Source organism: Salmo salar, chromosome 01, assembly GCF_965601325.2.
Source record: "Salmo salar chromosome 01, fSalSal1, whole genome shotgun sequence".
Classification (NCBI taxonomy): Eukaryota; Metazoa; Chordata; class Actinopteri; order Salmoniformes; family Salmonidae; genus Salmo; species Salmo salar.
In genome coordinates this window covers 174,630,681-174,651,098 of record NC_138291.1, presented here as the reverse complement: position 1 = coordinate 174,651,098, position 20,418 = coordinate 174,630,681, and the positions used below count along the sequence as shown (strand labels likewise).

General features: G+C 42.3%; 1 protein-coding gene across 3 annotated transcripts in view; it reads right to left on the bottom strand.

Moving 5' to 3' along the window:
• tln1 (talin 1) overlaps positions 1 to 20,418 on the bottom strand; it is a 146,314-nt gene that overhangs the window by 86,139 nt on the left and 39,757 nt on the right. For all 3 annotated transcript variants that reach the window (XM_045693650.2, XM_045693654.2, XM_082956715.1), the window contains exons 3-8: positions 11,095 to 11,257; positions 5,087 to 5,184; positions 4,117 to 4,246; positions 3,064 to 3,219; positions 2,138 to 2,280; positions 32 to 159 (exon numbers count right to left, since the gene is read on the bottom strand). In XM_045693650.2, the coding sequence (XP_045549606.1) occupies positions 32 to 159; positions 2,138 to 2,280; positions 3,064 to 3,219; positions 4,117 to 4,246; positions 5,087 to 5,184; positions 11,095 to 11,224 (785 nt within the window). In that variant the 5' untranslated portion in view covers positions 11,225 to 11,257. The remainder of the gene's footprint in view (positions 1 to 31; positions 160 to 2,137; positions 2,281 to 3,063; positions 3,220 to 4,116; positions 4,247 to 5,086; positions 5,185 to 11,094; positions 11,258 to 20,418) is intronic.

Below are 20,418 nucleotides of genomic sequence, written 5' to 3'. Positions count from 1 at the left end.
ATTTAATCATTCTGCAATAAACAGTGCTCACTCTAGGAAGCCTGGTTTGTGCTTGGTCTCATTGTGGTCACCAAACTGGATCTGACACTGGTATCCGGCGAAGTCGCAGGCCTTCTCGAAGGAGACGGGATGGGAGCCGTTCAAAATGTCATCACGGGCCTGCACAGGGAGAGGAACATCCCAATAACATTATCCACAAAAACATTATCCACAAAGACATTCATTAAGGAAGATCCCAAACAGAGCCAGGAGTCATCCCAGATCAGGAAAATAGATAAAACAGAGAATTATCTGCTGTTTTGCATATTTCCTTAGTGACCAGTCTAGGGAACTCCTGCGATCAATGGTCTTAACTCTGTGGTGGGGCACAAACAGATCTGGGACCAGGCTTATACTTCCCTGAAAAACATCCAAGGAAAATATCATCAAATATCCTCTTTCTGAGACAATCTAATGCCTTTCTAGCATCAAAATGAATGACGAGAAAATGTACCCATAAATTAACTTTAATGTTGGTCCAAATGTTTCATTGTTTTCATATTACCAGGAGCATGAACTATTGGGAACATTTTGTGATGTACTCTGGCAAAAACCAGTAGAGGCAGGCAGGCAGGCAGGCAGGCAGGCAGGCAGGCAGGCAGGCAGGCAGGCAGGCCGGCCACATGGGCAGTGCTTGCATTGGCCTGGGCCCATGTGTCCAGCTGTGTTTCAACAGGGAAAGGAGAGCTCCCAGAACTACTGTCTTTGGCAGGAACACAAAGACTAGAAGTCTTAAGAAAGAAGAAGATGAAGCTTCTGTGAGTGGAAGACCGCAAAAAGTCTCAAAGACAAAAGGTTCACTCCTTCACTGTGTGTGTCAATATGAGACAATCACACGTTGAACAACATTTTCTTCTCAAACTTTGGGAGGTGATCTTGGGAGAAGACATCCCGCCACCACTATGACATCTGCCACCTCAGGACATAAAACATGGCTGACACGTCAACGGGCACCTTGAGTCTGCTGTCCTCCAGCTGTGACTCTCAGCTGTTCTTCCTGACACCGTGCATTCTCACACCAATGGAAATGGATGTTGGTACAGTAACTAAGGGCATGAATAGGAACTTATAATGCTAAATGTTTCTCACATACTGTATCTTCCATTGACATCAAAGCATGAGTGAAGTGGAAGGTTTTAGGTAAATACAATAATCTCAGTTTAGGTCATCTCAGGATAGGTCATCTCAGGATAGGTCATCTCAGGTTAGGTCATCTCAGGATAGGTCATCTCAGGTTAGGTCATCTCAGGATAGGTCAGGTTAGGTCATCTCAGGTTAGGTCATCTCAGGTTAGGTCATCTCAGGTTAGGTCATCTCAGGTTAGGTCATCTCAGGTTAGGTCATCTCAGGTCAGGTCAGGTTAGGTCATCTCAGGATAGGTCATCTCAGGTTAGGTCATCTCAGGTTAGGTCAGGTTAGGTCATCTCAGGTTAGGTCATCTCAGGATAGGTCATCTCAGGTTAGGTCATCTCAGGTTAGGTCAGGTTAGGTCATCTCAGGTTAGGTCATCTCAGGATAGGTCATCTCAGGTTAGGTCATCTCAGGTTAGGTCATCTCAGGTTAGGTCATCTCAGGTTAGGTCAGGTTAGGTCATCTCAGGTTAGGTCATCTCAGGTTAGGTCAGGTTAGGTCATCTCAGGATAGGTCATCTCAGGTTAGGTCATCTCAGGTTAGGTCAGGTTAGGTCATCTCAGGTTAGGTCAGGTTAGGTCATCTCAGGATAGGTCATCTCAGGTTAGGTCATCTCAGGTTAGGTCAGGATAGGTCATCTCAGGTTAGGTCATCTCAGGTTAGGTCAGGTTAGGTCAGGTTAGGTCATCTCAGGTTAGGTCATCTCAGGATAGGTGTTGGAATGTGATCAATCATTAACACCGACAGGTCTACATGAACCCCTCCAAGGAGAACCTTGTTCCCAAAACACTGAACACCCAAACCGCATTCCTGCCTTGGATTTCTTTCCAAACTCCAGGCAGGATTTGGCCAACAGAGGTCATTCTGGGGTTGTGTCTGAAATAACACCTTATTATTTCTATATAGTGCACAACATTTGAAGAGTACTACGTTTCATTTTGGACGCAGCCTGGGTAGCGGTCAGTACCTGGACGTAGAGCAGGTTGAGCTGGACCGGGTCTCGTGAGTCCACGTTCTGGTCTGAGTAGAAGAACTTCCTCCTGAGGAGCAGCATCTCGGTCTCCTCTACACCCTGCTCCCTCAGCGTCCGCCCATGGTCCAGCCAGTTCACTGACAATCACAATGTCAATCAATACAACTTCATGGGAATCAGTACAACTCAATGTCAATCAATACAACTTCATGGGAATCAATACAACTTCATGGGAATCAATACAACTTCATGGGAATCAATACAACTCAATGTCAGTCAGTACAACGCAATGGGAATATATGTTTATCTATGCAAATCATGTCAATAAAATGCAGTCAATACCAAAAAATGTAAACTTTTATGCAACTAAATGTAAATTATGTGAGAAAACACAACTTGATGCCAGTCAATCAAAACCCCAAAAATACAACTTAATCAGTGGTGTCCTAATGGACATTCAAAATGAAGGACAAGCACATACATCAATAGAGATACTGGTGTCATGTCAAAAATGTTCCCAGTGTGAAATAGATTTTTACATGACAACTGGTACCATATTGTTCTTGACACTTTTGTGTGCGTCTGTGTGTGTGTACGTGTGTCTGTATCTGTACGTGCGTCTGTCTTACACTCGTCGTCTGTGTGTGTGTGTGTCTTACACTCGTTTTCTGTGTGTGTGCGTGTGTGTGTGTGTGTCTTACACTCGTCGTCTGTGTGTGTGTGTGTGTGTGTGTGTGTGTGTGTGTGTGTGTGTGTCTTACACTCGTCGTCTGTCTGTGTGTGTGTGTGTGTGTGTGTGTGTGTGTGTGTGTGTGTGTGTGTGTGTGTGTGTGTGTGTGTGTGTGTGTGTGTGTGTGTGTGTGTGTGTGTGTGTGTGTGTGTCTGTGTGTGTGTGGTGTGTGTGTGTGTGTGTGTCTTACACTCGTCGTCTGTGTGGAGTTTCTGCTTTAGTTTCTCCATCTTCTTGTCGTCTCTCATCAGAGTCTTGTCCCGTCTTGTCAGAGTCCCTGTCATCTCCTCCTTCTTCTCCTCAACCACGTCGTGCACCAACGAGTACTCGTCATAGTTTGTGATACCTGCCCAAAGAGTGTTGAAAGAAAAAATTACTTTTTGGCTCTAACTCATATTGTCTTTCCTATACATTCATTGGAGGAGAAAGTCAGAAGGGAGGGGCCTTGGATCTTCAGTGATTGGGGACATTGCCCTGTTTAAGGTACAGTCTTTCGAATGGGACGTTAAAAACGGGTGTCCTGACTCTCTGTGGTCACTAAAGATCCCATGGCACTTATTGTAAGAGTAGGGGTGTTAACCCCGGTGTCCTGGCTAAATTCCCAATCTGGCCCTCATACCTTCATGGCCACCTAATCATCACCAGGTTCCAATTGACTCATTCACCCCCCCGTAACTATTCTCCAGGTCGTTGCTGTAAATGAGAATGTGTTCTGAGTCAACTTACCCCGTAAAATAAGGATTAAATAGAAAATAATCCTCCAATTTGTTTTGAGGAGGTGGCAAGGAGAGAGGATGTGAGGAATCAAGGAGAGAAGATGTGAGGAATCAAGGAGAGAGGATGTGAGGAATCAAGGAGAGAGGATGTGAGGAATCAAGGAGAGAGGATGTGAGGAATCAAGGAGAGAGGATGTGAGGAATCAAGGAGAGAGGATGTGAGGAATCAAGGAGAGAGGATGTGAGGAATCAAGGAGAGAGCCTTTGTTTTAGCTGGAAATCTGACTAGTTGAAAAAGTGGAAAATCATCAAGCAGTAACATTAGACTTCTATGAGTTGACCCTTTATTCATAACGCCTCGATAACACTACCATTATAATGACATAACAGATAAGTTATGAACTGTTAATGCGCGCTTACGTCAACTGACTTTCAGCCCAATTCACCAATTACCGCTAGCCAACTAACGTTACATTTTGTGCCATGACTTATAATGAACGTGCCCATCTCTAATTCATTAAACTGACCTATCCTGGCACAGATGGTCATAAGCATGTCGCTGACGATCTTGGAGTCGTCCACCATGACGGTTTTCACCGTCCCGTCCAGCATGCGGATCTTCAAGGGCCTCTGCTTCTTCTTGTACTCCAGAGTGTCCTGATAAAACCACCCAGTGAGAACAATATTGTTTAAAATACATATTTTTGAAGTGTTTCGCTCAGAGGGCACATTCACATTTATTAGACGTCATGTGTTAATTATAAACCACATTCACAATCATTAGACAATACTTCAGATAACTAGCTAGCTACATCCCTCGTAGAACTGTTAGCATCATAATAAAACATTATAATATTACATTTAGCAGATGCTTTTATCCAAAGCAACCTACAGTCATACATGTATGAATTGTTAACGCTTGGCTGGTTTCGGGAATCGAACCCACTATCATGGCGTTGCAAGTGCCATGCTCTACCAACTGAGGACAACCATGTGGATATTATCATTAGTATCATCGTACCAATGTTTAGACTGACTGCCAATACAGTATGTCCCAACTTTTCTTAAAAAAAGATCTGGGTATTTTTGTGATAGATATGCATTGTAGTGTCTAATACAGCGCGTTCGGACAGGTTTAGGTTTCAGGCTTTCTAAACCCAGTCGTCACTGGTGCAGCTTTACCACTGACTCTACAACCAATGGGTAACAGAAAAGAAAGACCATTTTTTTTGCTGACAACAGTTGTTGGCGATGTCTCCGTAAGATGTTGTGGAAGACACTGCCGATATTTCTCAAAAGATCCCTATAGAGCTTTCCTGACCACCTCACCTTCACGAGCACAGATCTAAAAAGCACTTGAACAGGGAGAGCAACATGGCTGAAGCCTATCCAGTGCTTTCATCTACTGTATCAGTGGTCATGAATGGAAAGAGATGCGGAAAGGACCCTCTAAGTGAATTAGGTCCCATAGCAGTCAGCTGTGACTGAATCACTCACCCCATTCCTCAGCATGTAGTAGTCCAGGGCCTTGCCTGCCTCCAGCCAGATGCCTTTCTTGGGGTCCTCATCGGAAAGGAACAGACCATAGTCATTGGCTGGAAGAGAAATTAGAGAAAGGGTATTAGAGATTGGGGGGGGGGGGGGTTGGGAGGGATTTGAGGAGGGGGTTTGGGGGGGATGTTCTGGTTGTGTAAACGATACGATCTGAAGGCGTTTTTTTCCCCTGGATTGAGTGAGTCAAAGGGTCTCATCTTGGATTAGTTGACGTAATTCCAACACATAGAACAAATTCAGTGTGGATTAAAAGCGTTCTTATCGGTGCATTAAGTCAGCTGGAAACAAACTAGAATGTCAACAAGTGACAGGAAACTGTGCTACCACACGGAAATCAGCTGGACTGTTTCTACCGGATTTAGTGCGGAACTCGGTTTAGTTTTTTAAACAACTAATTGACCAACGTTGGTTCAATTATCTGAATTACATTTTGTTCGTTTTTTTCTTCTGTGTACTCAATACGCAGTTTCTCCAGAGCTATAGAGTGCAGTTGCTGCGCGAGGTAAATACGTGATCTATACACAGTGCATTTGGAAAGTATTCAGATCCCTGACTTTTACCACATTTTGTTACGTTAAAGCCTTATTCTAAAATGGATTCAATCTTTTGTTCTCCTCATCAATCTACACACAATACCCCATAACGACAAAGCGAAAAAAGGTTTTTAGAAATTTTTGCAAATATATATATATATATATACACACACACATACATACATACATACATACATACGAAAATGAAATACCTTATTTACATTACTATTCAGATCCTTTGCTATGAGACTCAAAATTGAGCTCAGGTGCATCCTGTTTCCATTGATCATCCTTGAAATGTTTCTACAACTTTGACCTGTGGTAAATTCAATTGATTGGACATGATTTGGAAAGGCACACACCTGTCTATATAAGGTCCCACAATTGACAGTGCATGTCAGAGCAAAAACCAAGCCATGAGGTCGAAGGAATTGTCCGTAGAGCTCAGAGACAGGATTGTGCCGAGGCACAGATCTGGGGAAGGGCACCAAAAACCTGTTTTTGCTATGTCATTATGGGGTATTGTGTGTAGATTGATGAGGGGGAAAAAATCTATTAAATACATTTTAAAATAAGGCTGTCACGTAACAAAATGTGGAAAAAGTCGAGGGGTCTGAATACTTTCAGAATGCACTGTATGTATATACAGTACCAGTCAAAAGAAGGGAGAGGGGTCTGAATACTTTCAGAATGCACTGTATGTATATACAGTACCAGTCAAAAGAAGGGAGAGGGGTCTGAATACTTTCAGAATGCACTGTATGTATATACAGTACCAGTCAAAAGAAGGGAGAGGGGTCTGAATACTTTCAGAATGCACTGTATGTATATACAGTACCAGTCAAAAGAAGGGAGAGGGGTCTGAATACTTTCAGAATGCACTGTATGTATATACAGTACCAGTCAAAAGAAGGGAGAGGGGTTTGAATACTTTCAGAATGCACCGTATGTATATACAGTACCAGTCAAAAGTTTGGACACTCATTCAAGGGTTTTGTGTGCAAAGCTGTCATCAAGGCAAAGGGGTGGCTGCTGTGAAAAAAACTGAAATATAAAATATATTTTGATTTGTTTAACACTTTTTTGGTTTCTACATGATTCCAAATGTGTTATTTCATTGTTTTGATGTCTTCACTATTATTCTATAATGTAGATAATAGTAAAAATAAAGAAAAACCCTGGAATGAGTAGGCGTGTCCAAACTTTTGACTGGTACAGTATATATGTAAATACATGATCTAAGTGATTGATAGTTGGTATTCAGCAGTTAACAACAACTGAAATATTTTAATAAAGTAAAGTAATGTGAATAAATGATGGTTAATAAGTGATAATCAGTAATGGACAGTCACTACCATCATGGGACTTTTATTCAATGTTGTTACAGCATTCAACCCACATAATGCATAGTGCATTTAAGTTTATTTTTTTATTATGGAAACCAAAAACAGTGATTCGTTTTTAATAAATCGAACCAAAACCGAACCAACCTCAAAAAGGAAAAATTGCTCAGCACTAACTGGACTACATCCAAGTTTCAAAACGGCACTTCCTGTCCTCTAGGGCCTGAAAGGTGCCTAGCTAGCACAGCTTGCCAGAGCTAAAGGAATCTGGCCATTTAAGACGCTGAACATTCCATATTAGCTGTTGATGTTGGCCAAGACACGTCTCTCCCTCTTTTTTTCTCTCTCTCTCTCTCTCTCTCAAAGTGGAAAATTACTCACAGGTTGAGACATGGAAGCGAGTCTGTCCACTGCAGTCAGAGAGAATCACCAACGTAACAGCACACAGCTTCGTACGTAACCCCTAACCGAGGCACATTGGAAAGCAGAGAAGGAGAGGTTCCTTTCAATAAGGGACGCAGTTGTCTTTGTTACACTCAATTTGAGACATTTCTGGGCTTCCTGAAGATATTTTTTTCCTCACGCCATTTTTTTTTTTTCACTGAACCAATAGGTATTTTTTGGCCTGAAACTGATGTCAACAAAGAAGTCTAAAAACAGACAGTGATCATATTTTTGAATTCCAACCAGTCTGCATCGTTGAGCTGTTATGGCAATAAGATGAGATGGGGATTAAGGAATTTTGAAAGAGGAAGGGGGAATTTTGGAGAACAATGAGGGGAATCTTGAAATAGAGGGAGGGGGAATCTTGGAGAAGAATGACAAAATCTTGGAACATCAAAGATGCACAAGGGAGAATTCTCCAGATCCTTGGATCACTGAAATATCCTCCTTCTCATATCAACACTGCATCTGCTCAGCCGTCATACATGGAAATATTAACATGGAAAGGTTGAGCAGCCCATAATGACACTCAGTATAAGTCATCAACCCTTCAAGACCTCAGAGAAATCGACTTCATGGCAAGTATTCAATGAGAAGACGACGAAGGGCTGGAATGGACACAGAATGTTAGTATGAGGAAAGATGGGCGTGGAGGCATGAAATTGTTTGCTTTCACAACGTTTGTTGCAATTGCTTAGTTGCATCCCAAATTACACGATTCCCTATGTAGTGCATTACTTTTGACCAGGGCTCATAGGGCTCCCATAGGACTCTAGTCAAATGTAGTGCACTACATAGGGAATAGGGTGTAATTTAGAATGCGTCCCATTAGGATTACTGCAGAGTTTCAAGAGATGGGGTAGGAAATCGACACAGTTACATGTCGGAATATTATTTTTGACGATATATCGTATCGCTTTTGGCAATATTGCAATATTATTTTTGCACTCGTTTTCTGTACCTGCATCAAAATTCCAGTATTTTTCCTTTACAGCTTGTTCTCCATCTTCTTTTTAATAGGGAACACTATTTCCATGACTGATTAAAACTGGTTTTCTCATGGCTCTCTCGTCTCTCTGCAGCAGACATACAGTTGAAGTCGGAAGTTTACATACACTTAGGTTGGAGTCATTAAAACTTGTTTCTCAACTCCTCCACAAATTTCTTGTTAACAAACTATAGTTTTGGCAAGTCGGTTAGGACATCTACTTTGTGCATGACAAGTAATTTTTCCAACAATTGTTTACAGACAGATTATTTCATTTATAATTCATTGTATCACAATTCCAGTGGGTCAGAAGTTTACATACACTAAGTTGACTGTGCCTTTAAACAGCCTGGAAAATTCCAGAAAATTATGTCATGGCTTTAGAAGCTTCTGATAAGCCAATTGACATCATTTGAGTCAATTGCAGGTGTACCTGTGGATGTATTTCAAGGTCGATCTTCAAACTCAGTGCCTCTTTGCTTGACATCATGGGAAAATCCAAAGAAATCAGCCAAGACTTCAGAAAAAAATTGCAGACCTCCACAAGTCTGGTTCATCCTTTGGAGCAATGTCCAAACGCCTGAAGGTACCACGTTCATCTGCACAAACAATAGCACGCAAGTATAAACACCATGGGATCACGCAGCCGTCATACCGCTCAGGAAGGAGACGTGTTCTGTGTCCTAGAGATGAACGTACTTTGATGCGAATAGTGCATTTCAATCCCAGAACAACAGCAAAGGACATTGTGAAGATGGTGGAGGAAACAGGTACAAAAGTATCTATATCCACAGTAAAACGAGTCCTATATCGACATAACCTGAAAGGCCGCTCAGCAAGGAAGAAGCCACTGCTCCAAAACCGCCATAAAAAAGCCAGACTATGGTTTGCAACTGCACATGGGGACAAAGATTGTACATTTTGGAGAAATGTCCTCTGGTCTGATGAAACAAAAATAGAACTGTTTGGCCATAATGACCATCGTTATGTTTGGAGGAAAAAAGGGGGAGGCTTGCAAGCCGAAGAACACAATCCCAACCGTGAAGCACGGGGGTGGCAGCATCATGGTGTGGGGGTGCTTTGCTGCAGGAGGGACTGGTGCACTTCACAAAATAGATGGCATCATGAGGTAGGAAAATGATGTGGATATATTAAAGCAACATCTCAAGACATCAGTCAGGAAGTTAAAGCTTGGTCGAAAATGGGTCTTCCAAATGGACAATGACCCCAAGCATACTTCCAAAGTTGTGGCAAAAGGACAACAAAGTCAAGGTTTTGGAGTGGCCATCACAAAGCCATGACCTCAATCCTATAGAAAATGTGTGGGCAGAACTGAAAAAGCGTGTGCGAGCAAGGCGGCCTACAAACCTGACTCAGTTACACAAACTCTGTCAGGAGGAATGGGCCAAAATTCACCCAACTTATTGTGGGAAGCTTGTGGAAGGCTACCTGAAACATTTGACCCAAGTTAAACAATTTAAAGGCAATGCTACCAAATACTAATTGAGTGTATGTAAACTTCTGACCCACTGGGAATGTGATGAAAGAAATAAAAGCTGAAATAAATCATTCTCTCTACTATTATTCTGACATTTCACATTCTTAAATCAAAGTGGTGATCCTAACTGACCTAAGACAGGGGATTTTACTAGGATTAAATGTCAGGAATTGTGAAAAACTGAGTTTAATTTATTTGGCTAAGGTGTATTTAAACTTCCGACTTCAACTGTATGTCGAGCAATATATTTGGTTATAAAAAATAAAAAGCAATATGTTTGGTTAAGCCGAATCGCAAAATAAAAATCACAGCATCAAAACTCAATGCATATAGACTCATAAGAATCGCAAAACATATCGTACATGGTGAGGTCCCTGGCAATTCCTTGCCCTACAAGAGAGACAGTTATCATCTCTTTGAATTTCCTGTTGTCATATTGGGTGTTATTAAAGACAGCTGCTCAAGTCTGTAATAGATAGTTCCCTGTCAGTATTGGTTTAGTGAGAAGTGCTGGCATTTATAGAAGTCTGTTGGCCTGTGCCACAGCAGATTGCTTGTTTCTGGATCCCTTCTGCATACATCATTCCTATCTAATCTCCTGTTGTCAATTGAGTGATTTTGAAAGACAGAGGCTCTAGTTTGTCAACATCCCAGGAAGCTGCACTGGACTGATAAACTGAATAGCTTAACAGCTACGCATTGGGTTATACACTATTGAACCATTTCAGACTGTTGATGCCTACTCCTGCACTCATTTGCATTTGACAGTGACGATAATGTTTTAGACAAGAGTAAAATTATTCCTGGATTTTAATTAAACTTCAATTTAAGTTTGAGTCACACATAATGGCCATGTAATCAAAGTTTAAATCGATATTAATTAAACCAAATATTTAGTTATTCATAGACAAAACCATTGTTGGTGAACTCTAAATGACCTGTAAGAAAAACAACTAGAACTTGGTGAAGGCATAGACGTGACTAAAATGACAGGCGTGTGTGTTGGTGGTGTGTGTCTTATGATCAAAACTAGATATGTATAAGACTGTGTATCGGCATGGTGTGTGTTTGTGTCCGAGGTGTGTGTGTGTGTGTGTGTGTGTGTGTGGTGTGTGGTGTGTGTGTGTGTGTGTGTGTGTACTCACGCTGGCCCAGCTGTGCCTCAGGGACTCTTTCCCTGATCATTCGACAGGCGTCGTACACCATGGTGGAGGGCTCAAACTGCATCGTCTTCACCACGTTCCCCACGCCAATCTTCAGTGACAGGGCCACCATGACTGCCGCTCTCCGTTTCCACCGCCGTTACACCTGCAGGGATAGCAGGGGAAACACACAGGACAGGGGGTTAAAGGTTAAAAGACAACACCATACATGATAGCATTACATCAATATGTTTATAACTTTGGGAAACGAAAGACTGAGCTCTCATTTCACCACTAACCATCCTCCTATTAACTAGTGAGCTCTCATTTCACCACTAACCATCCTCCTGTTAACTAGGAAGAGAGTAGGAGACTGGTCGTTTCACCACTAACCCTCCTCATGTTCACTAGGAAGAGACTAGGAGACTGGTGTTTCACCACTAACCCTCATGTTCACTAGGAAGAGAGTAGGAGACTGGTCGTTTCACTACTAACCCTCCTCATGTTCACTAGGAAGAGACTAGGAGACTGGTGTTTCACCACTAACCCTCCTCATGTTCACTAGGAAGAGACTAGGAGACTGGTGTTTCACTATTAACCCTCCTCATGTTCACTAGGAAGAGACTAGGAGACTGGTGTTTCACTATTAACCCTCCTCATGTTCACTAGGAAGAGAGTAGGAGACTGGTGTTTCACTATTAACCCTCCTCATGTTCACTAGGAAGAGACTAGGAGACTGGTGTTTCACTATTAACCCTCCTCATGTTCACTAGGAAGAGACTAGGAGACTGGTGTTTCACTATTAACCCTCCTCATGTTCACTAGGAAGAGACTAGGAGACTGGTGTTTCACTATTAACCCTCCTCATGTTCACTAGGAAGAGAGTAGGAGACTGGTGTTTCACTATTAACCATCCTCCTGTTCACTAGGAAGAGACTAGGAGACTGGTGTTTCACTATTAACCCTCCTCATGTTCACTAGGAAGAGAGTAGGAGACTGGTGTTTCACTATTAACCCTCCTCATGTTCACTAGGAAGAGACTAGGAGACTGGTGTTTCACTATTAACCATCCTCCTGTTAACTAGGAAGAGAGTAGGAGACTGGTGTTTCACTATTAACCCTCCTCATGTTCACTAGGAAGAGAGTAGGAGACTGGTGTTTCACTATTAACCCTCATGTTCACTAGGAAGAGAGTAGGAGACTGGTGTTTCACTATTAACCCTCATGTTCACTAGGAAGAGAGTAGGAGACTGGTGTTTCACTATTAACCCTCCTCATGTTCACTAGGAAGAGACTAGGAGACTGGTGTTTCACTATTAACCCTCCTCATGTTCACTAGGAAGAGAGTAGGAGACTGGTGTTTCACTATTAACCCTCATGTTCACTAGGAAGAGACTAGGAGACTGGTGTTTCACTATTAACCCTCCTCATGTTCACTAGGAAGAGACTAGGAGACTGGTGTTTCACTATTAACCCTCCTCATGTTCACTAGGAAGAGACTAGGAGACTGGTGTTTCACTATTAACCCTCCTCATGTTCACTAGGAAGAGAATAGGAGACTGGTGTTTCACTATTAACCATCCTCCTGTTAACTAGGAAGAGACTAGGAGACTGGTGTTTCACTATTAACCCTCCTCATGTTCACTAGGAAGAGAGTAGGAGACTGGTGTTTCACTATTAACCCTCCTCATGTTCACTAGGAAGAGACTAGGAGACTGGTGTTTCACTATTAACCATCCTCCTGTTAACTAGGAAGAGAGTAGGAGACTGGTGTTTCACTATTAACCCTCCTCATGTTCACTAGGAAGAGAGTAGGAGACTGGTGTTTCACTATTAACCCTCATGTTCACTAGGAAGAGAGTGGGGACTGTGCTGTTTCATTAATAACCCTCCTGCCGGCATGTAGTTCCTCCTCTGAGGGGACTTTACACGAGTTGCAGTTTCAGTCTAAAAGGGGCCATAGTAGAAAAGAAGAACTGTCTCAGAGACATAACAGTACATGGAAATAACTGGTGAACACTGAATGTGGAACCTCTGAAAATAGCATCAACAGAACATTTGTGGCTTGACTGATTATTACGTCAATTGAGGAATCAAAACCAGTACCATACTAAATGAAAGAAGACATTTAATATCAATCAATAGGGAAAAACAACTCCATTTGCTGTGAAAAATAGCCCTCAAAAACAATCTCAGAATTTAAGGGAAGGTGTTGAAAGTTTAAGTTCCGAGGTTAAATCTATTTGGGTTGCCTAGCAATGTGCAGTGATGTGAGGGCGCCTGTAGCTAAAGAGGGATTTCAAATCAGCCTTTCCCAATACACAGGGAGGAGGAGTACATGACCAGACTTCTCCTGTCCTATTCACACCATCACTAGTATCACTTCTCTACACCACATTACAATCAGCTCAACAGCAACATCCTCCTCTAGACATAGAGGAGAGAACAAACACAAACACACTGGAAAAGAGCAACACCATGTGGTGGGCTCTGAAAGAGGTGCCAGTTCAGGTACAGACGCATCTGTCCCAGTGGACAGAAATAACCAGTAGAATACAATTCACACTTTATTAACACACACACACACACACCAAACAGACACACAGGGTAGTGGGTTATGGTCAAAGACACACCCATGAGGGAGTCCAGCAGAATGAAGGGTCCAGATGAAGGGTCCAGATGTGAGTTGAGGTAGACAGGAGTTTCTAGAAGTTGTCTCCAACATGACATCTTGGGAGACAACTAAAGAGTTCAGGGGCAGACTGGGGTCTCCAACACCAGGCTAGGCCACCGACTGACCGGGACAACTCTATTCCCTGGTAACCTGGTCCCTAGAGGCATCCGTATGCTTCCCGGCCAGTCTGAGGCCACCCTTCAGAGCCTGCTTCCTCTAGGTTTCTTCCTAGGTTCCTGCCTACCTAGGGAGTTTTTCCTTACCCACCGTGCTTCTACATCTCCATTGCTTGCAGTTTGAGGTTTTAGGCTGGGTTTCTGTATAGCACTTTGTGACATTGCCTGATGTAAAAAGGGCTTTATAAATACATTTGATTGATTGATTTGATTGAAACAGTTCAGAAGAGTTCGAGTATATATTATGACAACATTTTGTGATGTTTTTGTTGGTTTTGGTCTTCGGTGAGGGTATTTCAGCTGTTCAGGCACACAACATTGTTTCTAGAGGTAAGCCGAAGTTCGGAGCCGAAAGTCTATGCCTCTTCGTCGGTGATTGGTTAACAGTAGAGATTCTTCAATAAAGTCTTTGTTGTCATTCAACAAGAAACGACTCGTTTTCATGCACATTTTTTTCATTGAAAAAAACTACACCAAACATCTTAGTTAGATGTAAAATTGCGCGACTAAGATCTCCTCGGCAAAACCGTCAAAATTAATTACATATTTCTTGAGTTTTCTTAGATTAATTCTGACTATTTTAAAGGAAGTGTATACTGGCTACAGCATCTCAAAATGGACAAACAGTACTATTGCCGCAGGACAATAGACTCTGCCGGAGGTCGGGGGTTAGTAGCCTACCTCAGCTGTAAGACGTCACAAAGTTTGCCTAGAAGGGCTCCGACACCAATAACGTCTGCTGGCCAAGAGTACCAAGCCCCTCTCAGCGTAATTTGAGAACCGAATGCACACCGATTTTACATGTAGAATCGTGTGAAAAATGTTGGCAGTCACACGTCTTACAGAGGGTGGTCCCTAAAACAGCACACTGAATGATCGGCAGACGAATGCAACATCCATATTCGGTGGGATGTGTGCGAGAGCCATTAGTCCCAGGGCCAGAGAGAGGGTTTGAGAAACGGCTGGGAGTTGTACTCAAAGGGTTTTCTTCACAGACAGACAAAGACAGACAGAGAAATAGAGACAGTTACAGACACAGACAGAGATACAGATATTTAAATGGACACAGAGACAGACAGACATACTTCGCATCAGCATCTGTCTCGCATTTGACCAGTTAATCAACTTACAAAGCATTTTGGAGAACACCTCAGCTGAACGATTATATAAAAATAAGTCTGTGTAGCAAGAGTGATTTGACCCTCGGCCTAGACTGTGGACTGAGCTCGAGACACTTATTTATAACCGGTCAGTGATGACAGCACAGATACGAACAGTAGCTAGTGTCACAGTCACGGCACCGACGGAACGACAAACAGCACGTAGGTCATAATATGTTGACTGTTGGCGTGGGTGAGGAGCAACCATTTTAACAATGACTGTCTGACTGTCAGGGGAGGCATGTAGCCTAGTGGTTAGGAGCGTTGGGCCAGTAATTCAACTGTTACTGGTTCAAATCCCAGAGCCGACTAGGTAAAATCCGTGGATGTGCCCTTGAGCAAGGCACTTAACCCTAATTGCTCCTGTAAGTTGTTCTGGATAAGAGCATCTGCTAAATGACTAAAATGTAAAATGTAATGAGCCAATAGCAACACACATCATGAGTTAAATCACATGAAATGGGCCTATCAAAAGTAGTGAACTACAAAGGGACTATGGTGACGTTTGGGACTCAGCCCAAGTTATTCATGAAAACGCATGTCGTTAGATAGATCAATACTCATGTCCGTGTTCAAATCGTGTGATAAGAATGTCAAGTCCCAGTAGGTTAACATATTGGTAATCAAAATGTGATTCATGTGACTGACAATATTTGGCTCTCGGCAGAATGCAGAGAATGTTGAACTGAGCATCAAGATCCAATTAATGTTGTTACACAAGCACAAAGCTGGAAGCAATTCACACTCCCATCCCCCACCACAGCCCCCACTGTGAGCTGAGGCGAATTCCACGTGGTTTCCAAACAGTGAAGATTGGGGTTATCCCTGAGTAAGTGCTTTACATCCCTAAACACACACAGGTACCATTTTCACACTATTGAGCAGAGGCGAGCCGAACTGCGTTGTAACCGTGATGGAAATGACGATGTCAAAAGAAGATCTCCAAGCCAGTCGGCACTATTGTCTGAATCTAGCAATAGTAGATATGGTATTATCGGGGGCGGCAGGTAGCCTAGTGGTTAGAGCGTTGGGCCAGTAACCGAAAGGTTGCTAGATCGAATCCCCGAGCTGACAAGGTAAAACTCGGTCGTTCTGCCTTAACCCACTGTTCATAGGCCGTCAAGGTAAATAAGAATTTGTTCTTCACTGACTTGCCTAGTTAAATTAAGGTTACATTTTAAAAAAAAAATCAAATCAGACCCCCCAGTTGTGTTTTGTCCCCGGCCTCCCGGTGTGGTCCGTCTCGGTCTACTGGCACGGCTGTGTGTGGTGGGGAGACAGACAGACTGGCTGGCAGCCTTCCAGGGGATCAATCCCTACTCTATATTAAGGGGAGAGGGTGGTTTACGGCAGGATTCTGACACCCGCTTCTCAGCTGCAGTGTTGAAGAGGCTCCTATGGGAAGAGGCCTACTCATCATGTCAAATTACTTGTTGTAGATAGACAGGACACTGAAGTGATTACTGCACTGAGTTCACTTGATTTCTGAAGATCAAGAACTGTTACAATCTACAACATATATTTTTGATATATTGTGTATATACACACTATACTGTACATATGTATATACAGCTATCTTTTGGTTATTACTATGGCAAAAGCCTCCAGGAACAATAAAACGAGATGTATGTATGTACAGTGAGGGAAAAAGTATTTGATCCCCTGCTGATTTTGTACATTTGCCCACTGACAAAGAAATGATCAGTCTATAATTGTAATGGTAGGTTCATTTGAACAGTGAGAGACAGAATAACAACAAAAAAATCCAGAAAAACGCATGTCAAAAATGTAAAAATTATTTGCATTTTAATGAGGAAAATAAGTATTTGACCCCTCTGAAAAACATGACTTAGTACTTGGTGGCAAAACCCTTGTTGGCAATCACAGAGGTCAGACGTTTCTTGTAGTTGGCCACCAGGTTTGCACACATCTCAGGAGGGATTTTGTCCCACTCCCCTTTGCAGATCTTCTCCAAGTCATTAAGGTTTCGAGGCTGACGTTTGGCAACTCGAACCTTCAGATCCCTCCACAGATATTTTATGGGATTAAGGTCTGGAGACTGGCTAGGCCACTCCAGGACCTTAATGTGCTTCTTCTTGAGCCACTCCTTTGTTGCCTTGGCCGTGTGTTTTGGGTCATTGTCATGCCGGAATACCCATCCACGACCCATTTTCAATGCCCTGGCTGAGGGAAGGAGGTTCTCACCCAAGATTTGACGGTACATGGCCCCGTCCATCGTCCCTTTGATGCGGTGAAGTTGTCCTGTCCCCTTAGCAGAAAAACACCCCCAAAGCATAATGTTTCCACCTCCATGTTTGACGGTGGGGATGGTGTTCTTGGGGTCATAGGCAGCATTCCTCCACCAAACATGGCGAGTTGAGTTGATGCCAAAGAGCTCCATTTTGGTCTCATCTGACCACAACACCAGTTTAACCCAGTCGTCCTCTGAATCATTCAGATGTTCATTGGTAAACTTCAGACGGGCATGTATATGTGCTTTCTTGAGCAGGGGGACCTTGCGAGCGCTGCAGGATTTCAGTCCTTCACGGCGTAGTGTGTTACCAATTGTTTTCTTGGTGACTATGGTCCCAGCTGCCTTGAGATCATTGACAAGATCCTCCCGTGTAGTTCTGGGCTGATTCCTCACCGTTCTCATGATCATTGCAACTCCGAGGTGAGATCTTGCATGGAGCCCCAGGCCGAGGGAGATTGACAGTTCTTTTGTGTTTCTTCCATTTGCGAATAATCGCATCAACTGTTGTCACCTTTTCACCAAGCTGCGTGGCGATGGGCTTGTAGCCCATTCCAGCCTTGTGTAGGTCTACAATCTTGTCCCTGACATCCTTGGAGAGCTCTTTGGTCTTGGCCATGGTGAAGAGTTTGGAATCTGATTGATTGATTGCTTCTGTGGACAGGTGTCTTTTATACAGGTAACAAACTGAGATTAGCAGCACTCCCTTTAAGAGTGTGCTCCTAATCTCAGCTCGTTACCTGTATAAAAGACACCTGGGAGCCAGAAATCTTTCTGATTGAGAAGGGGTCAAATACTTATTTCCCTCATTAAAATGCAAATCAATTTATAACATGCATTTTTCTGGATTTTTTTGTTGTTATTCTGTTTCTCACTGTTAAAATAAACCTACCATTAAAATTATAGACTGATCATTTCTTTGTCAGTGGGCAAACGTACAAAATCAGCAGGGGATCAAATACTTTTTTCCCTCACTGTATGTATGTATGTATGTATGTATGTATGTATGTATGTATGTATGTATGTATGTATGTATGTATGTATGTATGTATGTATGTATGTATGTATGTATGTATGTATGCATGTATGTACAGTTGAAGTCGGAAGTTTACATACACTTACGTTGGAGTCATTAAAACTCGTTTTTCAACCACTCCACAAATTTCTTGTTAACAAACTATAGTTTTGGAAAGTCGGTTAGGATATCTACTTTGTGCATGACACAAGTAATTTTTCCAACAATTGGTTCATCCTTGGGAGCAATTTCTAAACGCCTGAAGGTACCACGTTCATCTGTACAAACAATAGTACGCAAGTATAAACACCATGGGACCACGCAGTCGTCATACCACTCAGGAAGGAGAAGCGTTCTGTCTCCTAGAGATGAACGTACTCTGGTGCGAAAAGTGCAAATCAATCCCAGAACAGCAGCAAAGGACCTTGTGAAGATGCTGGAGGAAACAGGTACAAAAGTATCTATAGCCACAGTAAAGAGTCCTATATCGACATAACCTGAAAGGCCGCTCAGCAAGGAAGAGGCCACTGCTCCAAAACCGCCATAAAAAAGCCAGGCAACTGCACATGGGGACAAAGGTCGTACTTTTTAGAGAAATGTCCTCTGGTCTGATGAAACAAAAATAGAACTGTTTGGCCATAATGACCATTGTTATGTTTGGAGGAAAAAGGGGGAGGCTTGCAAGCCGAAGAACACCATCCCAACCGTGAAGCACACGGGTGGCAGCATCATGTTGTGGGGGGTGCTTTGCTGCAGGAGGGATGGAATGGGCCAAAATTCATCCAACTTATTGAGAGAAGCTTGTGGAAGGCTACCTCAAATGTTTGACCCAAGTTAAACAATTTAAAGGCAATGCTACCAAATACTAATTGAGTGTATGTAAACCTCTGACCCACTCGGAATGTGATGAAAGAAATAAAAGCTGAAATAAATCATTCTCTCTACTATTATTCTGACATTTCACATTCTTAAAATAAAATGCTGATCCTAACTGACCTAAGACAGGGCATTTTACTAGGATTAAATGTCAGGAATTGTGAAAAACTGAGTTTAAATGTATTTGGCTAAGGTGTATGTAAACTTCCAACTTCAACTGTATGTATGTATGCATGTATGTAAGTAAATGTACAGTACCAGTCAAAAGGTTGGACACACCTACTCATTCAAGGGTTTTTCTTTATTTGTAATATTTTCTACATTGTATAATAATAGTGAAGACATCAAAACTATGAAATAACACATATGGAATCATGTAGTAACCAAAAAAGTATTAAACAAATGAAAATAAGTTTTATATATTTGAGATTCTTCAAAGTTGCCACCCTTTGCCTTGATAACAGCTTTGCACACTCTTCGCATTCTCTCAGTAGGTGTGCCCAAACTTTTGACTGGTACTGTATGTATGTATGTATGTATGTATGTATGTATGTATGTATGTATTCCCACACATGTTAGTTACAGACGTTAACTGCAAACTTGGTTTTGTAACCTAGCTCCTGCAGCAACATGCCCGATATCGAGCATTATGTTCCTTTAGGAATGCACCAATCCCAAACCTCAGCACAATGGAGTCATAAAAACCACATCTATCAGATTCCAGTAGCTAAGCCCTTCAGATGGATCAATGAAAAACCTTATATATATATATATATATGGTCATTTAGATTTTGGTGAGATGGTTTTTATGATCCCTGCTGGTGTCTCTGCTGCCTTACAATAGAACGCCTGCTGAAAGTTTGGGGTTACTACTTCGGTCAAACTGACTGGCTTTCAGTATCAGTAACAGTATCAGTAACAGCCAAAAACACATTTACAGCATTAGGATTTGAATAGCATGGTCATTTCTTGAGTTGAGTTTTATGGGAAATCAGAGATTATGCTTCAAAATGTGTGGTTCTCTATTTACCTTTTCATCATGTCTAAAAGTGACTCAAGAAATTACCATTCTGCACAATCAATTGGGACTTTGGATTAAAAGATGAGTAATGATATGAATATTCAAAGTCTTAATTAGAACGTCACTCTGGCCTTTGAGTGTGTGAGACGCTCAG